The sequence below is a fragment of the Silene latifolia genome, chromosome X (genome assembly GCF_048544455.1).
Source record: "Silene latifolia isolate original U9 population chromosome X, ASM4854445v1, whole genome shotgun sequence".
NCBI classification, from domain to species: Eukaryota; Viridiplantae; Streptophyta; class Magnoliopsida; order Caryophyllales; family Caryophyllaceae; genus Silene; species Silene latifolia.
The window spans coordinates 39,216,316-39,225,522 of record NC_133537.1 but is presented as its reverse complement, the minus strand read 5'-3'; the positions used below and the strand labels follow the sequence as shown (position 1 = coordinate 39,225,522).

At 44.9% G+C, this 9,207-nt stretch overlaps 1 protein-coding gene across 1 annotated transcript; it reads right to left on the bottom strand.

The window, feature by feature from the left end:
* Positions 1 to 6,374: 6,374 nt before the first annotated feature.
* On the bottom strand, positions 6,375 to 7,529 carry LOC141617221 (uncharacterized). The gene is made up of 2 exons (XM_074434406.1): positions 7,329 to 7,529; positions 6,375 to 6,875 (listed from the first exon to the last, which is right to left on the bottom strand). Exons 1-2 carry the CDS (start codon positions 7,527 to 7,529, stop codon positions 6,375 to 6,377), a joined length of 702 nt encoding a protein of 233 aa, XP_074290507.1.
* Between the last annotated feature and the right edge of the window lie 1,678 nt (positions 7,530 to 9,207).

The window sequence follows — 9,207 nt, the reverse complement described above, 5'->3', positions numbered from 1 at the left end:
TGCAGACCACCAGCCGTGCTACCAGTGCTAAGAACAGAGAGCTGACTGGGACTGTTGCTGATCTGGAACGGCAGCGTGCTGACTTGAGAGGACGGGTGGCTGAGCTGAAGGTTGATCTCGCTGGGACCAAGAATAAACAGAAGAAGGAGCTGATCAGCTGGCTCGCACCCAAGAGGTCTGCACCACGTTCTCTGACTCCATGAAACGTTCTAAGGAGAGGATCAGTGAGTTGATCACACTGGCCACCAATATTGTTGCCTATACTACCTGGCGGGGAAAGATCAGCGGGATGCGTGCTGCCCTTGAGGAGGCTCCAACCCAGCAGGCCATAAAAGAGGAGGAGAGGTAGCTGGAGATGCTTTACCCCGTCCAACTTGATCCGGGTGTGCTGATGCCTAAGGTTGGCGAGGTGAACTCTCCTGCACTGACGGAGCAGATGGCCGTTGGAGGTGCCAGCTTACTTCAGGAAGCTGATGTTGCTGAGGGAGCTTAGGAGGCTACTGTTGCCGAGGGCGTGCAAGCTGGTCCTGTACCTTAGGCAAGTTTATCGTCATTCTAGGACCGATGGAACGTTGCAGGATTCTGGTAGCTCAGAGATCCATGCGCTCCATATGTATGTGCATGCATGCTAGGGCCCTGATTAATTGCGATTAGTGCGAGCTACTTCCAGGGGGTGGTATCAGGGGTACCTGGGTAAGCGTTCAGCTGTCAGTCAGGCTCCCTTTCGTATGTTCCACAGTCCGCTGGTGAGGGTGCTCTTGACGGAGAAAGTAAGTAAGGCATGCTGGAGTGCCATGTGCCTTGTCACCCCACGTTTTCAGTTGACAGTCCTGCTAGATACCCTGATGCCATCTCATGGGGTACCAGAGCAATTGTGGTACCAGGAAGCTTACAGACCACACAACTCCAATAGTTTTTAAATTTTGAAAGAAATAAAAGAAAAAGAAATTGACGCGAAATTGGTAGTATGCCTACTACCGTTTTTGTTTTTTGCTTTTCTTCACACACTACTCTGTACACTAATTTCTACTTATTATTAAAAGTGATACCTCTTCAGGTGAAGTATGTTCCATGGTTTGTGCATGATCTGACCGTCCATGGTCATTAATCTGTATGCCCTATGGCCAATGATCGAGGCCATTTCGTGTTCACAATTAAGTATATGTGGTCGTTGGTCAATGGTCGATACAAAACACAATTTATACTTCACAGACAACTCTACAATTAGTAAAGAGGCAAGTAAAGGTCGGATCCCAAGGGACGGGTATTGAAATGAGAATTCTATTGTAACTAGTAGTGTCTAGGGGTGTCACAAATTGGGTTGGTGTAGAAGGTCACTAAACTAAAATAACAATGAAAATAAACTAGCAAGATGAATAAAATAAGGGGTGTAAACAATTGATTAAAAGCACTAGGGTGTCATGGGATCATAGGGGAATCATGGGATATGATCATACAAACATGTTCTCAAATTATAAGCAAGCAATTATTGTTGTGATGGATTGAGTTGGGTTATGTCTTACAATCCTAGGAAAGTTTGGGTCCCGGAGCCGAATCGATTAGATTGTACAACACCTACAAGTCGACTTAATCTTCCCTACTCAACAACATGCATGGTCTAATGAGACTCGAGTTGGGTTATGTCTTACAAGTCTCATTGAAAAGATAGAAGATGATAGTAAATGCAAGGATTCATAGGCTTAGCATTTCATCAAATATAACATGTGCATGAATTGAGATCAAAACAAGCAAGCAAATAAGATATGAAAGCATATTGATTTAAGCATGAATCATCCCCCATGTTGGTTTCCCCTAATCACCCATTAAACCCTAGCTAAGAGACTACTCACTCATTATCATGTTGATCATGCTAGCAAGGTTGTCAATCATACCAACAATATGAAACATGATGAATAAATGAAAGTAATTAACAATAATTAAAAAGGGATTAAGAGATTATACCTACTAATGATTCCAATAATAAAGCAAGAATAATAGAAGTACTTGAATCCTAGATTGAGAGGTTGTCAATGTCCCAATAATAACCCAAATAATCTTCAATTACCCAAAATAAAGGAAGAACAAGAGAGAGATTAAAGAACTAAAACTTGGATTAAAACTTGATTAATACTTGATTACAATATTGAAGAGAGATTTGATTGATATTAACTACACTAATTATTGATAAGAAGAACATGCTCCTCTAATTAGCCTAATGGGGTATTTATAGTGAAAATTAGGGAGGATGCATTAGGGTTAACTAAGGGCTAAACTAGTAATTACACTTTTTAAGTTGAGCAAGGAGGACCCGGTATTTTCTGAGAGAAGGGCTTCTCTTTTCGTAGCTTGAAGAATGAAATCGATCTTTGTCACGGGAATCCGTGCGGATTAGAGTCGGGACGGCCGGATTTGGGCTGTGCAATCCGAGCGGATTCAGGAGAGGGACGCTCGGATTGTTGAGAGGGAATCCGAGCGGATTCCAAGGAGGGACGCTCGGATTGTCTTTGGCTGGGCCGGAGGCGGATTATGTCCGCAATCCGTTCGGATTGTTGGTCAGCGTCAATTCTTCTTCTTTTCTTCCCTTTTCTTCATAAATTCCTTGGGGATTTTCTTGGGGACGCAAGGATCCTTTCTCAACATTGTTCTTCTACTATAATATGTACAAAGGCCTTCTAGTCTTGTCTCTTCTTGATGCTTGGTCATTGAATACAATCAATTTAGCCTCGTTTTGCCATGAAAATGCAAGATTCTTACTCCTTTCCTACCAAGGGATCAAAATCTCAAAGAATATGCAAAACAAAGAACTAAAGATAAGAAATGACCCAAATAGGCACTAAAAAGCATGGAAACAATGGTAATTCGGGGGCTAAATATGCGCCAATTATGGTCACATCAGCCAACAACTCCTTCTAACTGGTATGGTCCTTCCCATTTATAGGCGAATTTGCCTGCCTTATGGTTCTTTGTGTTTTAAAACACTTCACAAAGGACTAGGTCTCCTACCTCCACGAGCCTGACTTTCACATTCTTGTTGTAACTTCTGGCGACAGACTGCTTGGAGGCAGCCAGACGTATTTTTGCGCTTGCTCGCAGTTCGTCTATCGTGTCCAGGCTCCTGATCATTTCTGCGATGTTCAGTTCCTCTGTCATACATCCATACCTGTGGGTTGGAACTAGAACCTCTGATGGAATTACTGCTTCCGCGCAAAACACCAGGCTGAAGGGTGTTTGGCCTAATGCTATCTTTGGCGTCGTCTGTCTGACCATAATACTAGTGGCAACTCATCTGCCCACTTTCCTCCTAACTCCTGTAATCTCCTTCTCAAGTTATCCATGATTATTTTGTTGCTGGACTCAGCTTGCCCATTGGACTTTGGAGCCCTGGTGATGTTCCATCTAGCACAGTATCCCTCGGCATCGTTGGAGATGAATTGTGAGCCGTTGTCACATATGATTTCTGATGGGATACCAAACCTGTAGATGATATTTTGTTTAATAAAAGAGATGACCTGCTTGTCTTTTACTTCTGTGAATGCTTCTGCCTCTATCCACTTGGAGAAGTAATCTGTCATCGCCAGCATCCATATCCTGTTCCCTGTGGCTTCTAGGCAGAGGACCCACTATGTTCATTCCCCATGTCATAAATGGTCAAGGAGAAATGATGGGGTGTAAGGGTTCTGTCGGCTGATGGATCATTGGTGCTGAGCGCTGGCAAGCATCACATTTGCGAGCATATTCTGCTGAATCTTCCCTCATCGTGGGCCAAAAGTAGCCTTGTCTGAGGGCTTTATTTGACAGACTCCTGCCCCCTACATGGTTTCCACATTCGCCACTGTAGAGGGCATGCAACACAGTATGTGCTTCTTGCTTGTCCAGGCATCGTAGGTAAGGTCCTGCTGCTGACTGCCTGAAAAGTATGTCATCAGTTAGTATGAATTTGGAGGCTTTCATTTTAAAACCTCTTATCTCCTTTTTGTCGTCTGGCAGCTTGCCATGTCGTTGCCAATCTAAGTAAGGTGTCCGCCAATCCCAGTCATCTGCCTGGGTAGCTGGCTGATCAGGTGATTGGTCAGCTGCCTGGTCAGCCGTCTAGTTGTTTGGCTGGGAGGCTATCTGGCCTTCTGTTGTTATCTGAACTGCTAGCTCATCTTGTTGGTCCTCCAATTCTCCTCTGTCCTCTTCTTCTAATTTTTGGATAGATGGTTCCAGCATGTGCGCGATGGGGATATTGGACAGCTCGGTTGTCTTGAGGGTTGCCCCCAGAGTCACTAAGGCATATGCTTCCACATTTTGGTCTATGGGGATATGCATGAGCTTACAGTCTTTGAATTTTTATTTCAGCTCCTTTGCCACCTTTAAGTAGGCAATCATCTTTGAATTCCTGACTATGAATTCATCATTCACATGATTAACTATTAGCAAAGAGTCACTGAATATTTGTAGTTTCCTGACTCCTAGCTCCAGGGCTAGCTGCATCCCTAGTATTAAGGCTTCATATTCTGTTTCGTTATTAGTTGCCTTAAATTCACATCGTACTGCCTGTGCTATCATATCTCCCTGCGGTGACCGCAGGATTAGTTCTACACCTGCTCCCATTTGGTTGGAAGCTCCATCAATGTGCATCTGCCAGGCTTCTACTTCCTTATTTCCTTTGAGGGTCAGGATCTCCTCGTCTGCCAGGTTCTGGATAGCTGGACTGAAGTCTGATACAAAGTCTGCCAGTGCCTGTGACTTGATTGTTGTCCTAGGATCATACCTGATGTCATATCCACTAAGGTGTACGGACCACTTTGACATTCTGCCTGATAGCTCAGGTTTCCTTATTATTGATTTCAATGGGTAATTAGTCACGACATGTATAGTGTGGGGCTCAAAGTAGGGGCACAGTTTGTAAGATGCAACTACCAGTGCTAGTACTAATTTTTCAAGAGATGTGTATCTGGTCTCTGCTGGAAGCAGAGACTTGCTTATGTAGTAGACTGGCTTTTGCTCTTTATCCTGCTCTCTGACTAGAACTGCGCTTACTGCTACCTCTGTGATGGCTAAGTAGAGGAATAATGGTTCTCCTGGCTACGGCTTTGATAATAATGGTGGGCTGCTGAGATAATGCTTTAGCTCCCTGAATGCCTGCTCCTGGTCTGCGGTCCACTCGAACTTCTGGCTCTTGCTTAGTATATCGTATAATAATCTGCATTTGTCCGAGGATCTCGAGATGAATCTGCTCAAAGCTGCTACCTCGCCAGCTAGTCTCTGCACGTCCTTTCGTTTTTCAGGTGACTCCAGCTGCAATACAGCTTTGATCTGTTCGATGTTGGCTTCTATCCCCCTTTGGGTTACAATGTAACCTAAGAACTTGCCGGAGGACACCCCAAAGGTGCATTTAGATGGGATCAGCTTCATTTTGTACTCTCTAAGGGTGTTGAATGTTCCTGCTAGATGCCGCATGTGGTCCATAGCTTTTCCTGATTTTACCACCATATCGTCAATATACACTTCCATGGTTCTTCCTATTTGCTCTTTGAACATACAGTTGACTAGTCTCTGGTATGTGGATCCTGCGTTCTTCAGGCCGAATGGCATTACATTGTAACAATATATTCCTCTTTCAGACATGAATGCTGTCTTTTCTTGATCTGATGGATCCATCTTGATTTGATTGTACCCACTCCAAGCGTCCAGGAATGTCAACATCTCATGTCTAACTGTCGCATCCACCATTGCATCGATGTGTGGTAGCGGGAAGGGATCCTTGGACATGCCTTGTTGAGGTCAGTGAAGTCCACGCACACTCTCCATTTTCCATTTTTCTTAGGTACCACTACTACATTTGACAGCCACTCCGGGTATTTCACCTCTCTTATTTTGTTTGCTGCCAGCAGGTTGTCTACTTCCTGGTTGATCACCTTATTTCTCTCAGCTGCGAACTTCCTTCGTCTCTGCTGGATGGGTTTGTATTTTGGGTCCACACTAAGTTTATGTGTTATGATGGATGGATCTATCCCTATCATGTCGTCTTGTGACCATGCAAAGCAGTCCATATTAGCCTGCAAAAATTCGATTAGGTGTTGTCTGAGGTCTCCTGTGCACCCGGCTCCAATTAGCACGGTCCTCTCTTGGTGCAGCCTGTCCAGGATGATCTTATCTAGCTCCTCAGCTGGAGGCTCAATGTATTCACCCTGGACGTGCTGCTTCTGTAATTGTTATGCTGGGGGACTGGCAGTGCACTTCAGTGCTTTCTTATAGCAACTTCTAGCTTCCTCCTGGTCTCCTCGTATTATTTCTACTCCCTATGGTGTGGGGAATTTTATGCATTGATGGTATGTTGAGGGAACTGCCTTCATCAGGTGCAGCCACGGTCTTCCTAGAATGACGTTTTAGATAGAGGGTCCATCTATGACTAAGTACCTAACCTGCTTGTTGACTCCTCCCACGTAGGTTGGGATTACTATCTCACCCAACGAGCCGACTGTCTCCCCACTGAACCCTACCAGCGGAATAGTCTTCTTTTGCAAATCTTTCTTGATGAATCCCATGTTTTCTATGGTTTTCAACATGATCAGGTTGACCGAGCTACCGGTGTCTACCAGGACCTTTCTGACTGTGCAGTTGGCCATTGATAGGGTTATGATGAGTGCGTCGTGGTGTTCCTGCTCGTCACGCACATCTCCTTCGTCAAAAGCAACCGCAGGTAGATCACTATGAGAAATTCTGCAAAAAGTCTCTGGCATATCTCCTTTGGTCTCAGTAGCACGCCTTTTGCCTGCCGAATATGTTAACCTACTTATGTCCAATGTTTTCAGGATCGGGATTCTACTTTGGATCAATGGGGAGGGTAGGATTGAATCGGTAGAATCAGATCGTAGAATCGCAAGATTCTACAAACTTACTAAATATAATTTTTTATTTGGTAAAAATATATAATTGAAAATCAAAACACTTATTTATTAATATTTATTCATAAAATATTGGTAATTAATGATTTTAGTATCATTGTATGAACAACTTACACGAAATTTAGGTTTTACGGTGTCATGATATAAAAATATATATATATTTTTTTAATATGGAATCGTATCGTAGGATCGTAAAATCGTAGGATCGTATTATGATCCCATCTCTAGAAATTTTCAAATTAATAGGATCGTAAGATTCTACAACTATGATAGAATCGTAGGATCCAGGATCGGTCAAGCATTTTTGGATCGTAAAATCGTGGAATCGTTGGATCGAATCGCGATTCTGATAACAATGCTTATGTCTGAGCCGCCTGTTATCACGTTTATTATTTTGGTGCATTTGGGTGGGGTTGCAGGTTTTGTGGAACCCACCTTATCCTGCTGCTTGCCCCCACGTGGTAATAGGTGGCTCAGATCTCCATGTTCAATCAGACGTCTGATCTCCCTACGCAATGTATAGCAGTCTTCTGTGTTATGCCCGATGTCACGATGGAACTCGCACTTCTTCTTGCTGTCTTTTCGCCATGCTTGCTCTTCTACTGGTGGTCTGGGCCATCTTACCCGGTCTCCCATCTCTCTGAGTGCTTTTAGGATTCCTCCGATGCCAGTTGTGAATCCATACTCCGCCAGTGTGAGGAGTTACTGATTCTCCTCTCTGTTGTCGACCTTGTTAATGCCCCTCCCATATGGCCTGTATCTTTCATCCTTCTTGCTAGTTGACTGCTTCCTGCTTGATTTTTCCATGGTTGATGTGCTTGATATGCTTGGCGTACTTGGTATGCTAGCTCTGGCTAGGGTGTCCTCTTCTAACCTAATTGCAGCTGTTGCTTTCTCTTGTACTACCTCGAAACTATGACAAGGATGCATAGTTAGCTGCTTGTATAGGTCAGATTCATGATGTAGGCCTCTTCTGAAGGCTTCTACTGCTGTCGACACGTCACATTCTCGTACTGCCACCTTTTCATTATTGAATCTGGTGTTGTATTCTCCAATGGTTTCACCAGCTCCCTAGACGATTCTGTACAAATCTCCTGCATGCTTCTGCGGCTTCCGGCTGCTTGCAAATTGTTGAGTGAATGCGTTTACCAAGTCGGCAAATGTGGATATCGATCTGTTAGGCAGGCCTACGAACCACCGGAGTGTTGGCCCCGGCAACGTGGATCCAAACCCCTTACACATACAGGCTTTTTTTACTTGTCCTACTGCCGTCACTGTCATCATTTTTTGCTTGTATTGGCTCATATGGTCAAAGGGATTTGTAATGCCATCAAAGAGAGGCATGTTCGGATTTCTGAATCCCTTTGGCATTGCGATAACGAATGGTGAGTCAGCATAACTGTCGGGTGCCGCCTTTTCAAGTGGAGGCGGCAATCCTGGGACCCTGCTCAGCATCTTCCTCAGCTCCAGGTACTGCTGGTTGGTTAGACTTCCGGAGTCTTGGTTTTGTCTCTCTGCTACCTGCTGGCTTGGGGTGCTACTTCTTGGTCTGCTCTCTTGAAGGTCCCGGTGTGGGGTGGTGGCTAGTAGTGTTGAGGTTATGAGCGTTTCTTGATGCCAGCTTACTTGTGGGCTTCCTGCAGATCATACGCCAGGTGTCTGGTCAGTTACTACGAAATTATCAACTGGGAGGTTACCTGGTTGTGCTTCCACACGGCTGGCTGGCTGCCAGCTATCTGGTGTGAGATACCCTAACCCTTGTGGGGTTATTCTTTCCCCTGCTGACACTGCTGTCAGATCTAGCCTCGTTACCAGCTCGGCTGGTATCTGTCGGAGCTGGCTCATGCTGCCTGATGCCCCCTGTGTGAGATCTACTACTGGGTCCCATCCGCCATTCCCCGTACTGGCTGGAGTGCTGGTCTGCTACTTCAGAAAGTCTATTTGTGCCCAGAGTTCCCTGTCTCTCCTCTTTGCTTCAGCTTCTGCCTTCTTCTGGTTTTCTCGCATATCTTCCATTACCTTCTGGAGATTTTCCATGCCACTAAGCAGGGTTTGCGTCGGACTAGGTGGTGGAGTGAGGCCTGAACTTACTGTGCTCCTGTCCGATCTGGTTTGAGTTGCCGTAGCAGGAGATTTGGGAGTTGAAAATGTTTTTGCCACAGGTGTGGTTCTTGAGGTGTGCCCAGGAGCCTGAGTTGATGTCGTCGATACCGGATTCTGAATAGGGTTTGGTGGTAACGACGGTTGGCCGCTCCTTGACACGGCTGTTGATGTTTGTTTGTCCATTACACGTTTAAGTAATCAACGATTGACG

Coding starts and splice junctions, on each gene's coding strand:
- LOC141617221 (XM_074434406.1), bottom strand. CDS start 7,529: ATGGGAGACCGGGTAAGATGGCCCAGACCACCAGTAGAAGAGCAAGCA. Junction 6,876..7,328: donor GGGGCAAGCAGCAGGATAAG/GTGGGTTCCACA, acceptor GTAAGTTTGTAG/AATCTTGCGATTCTACGATC.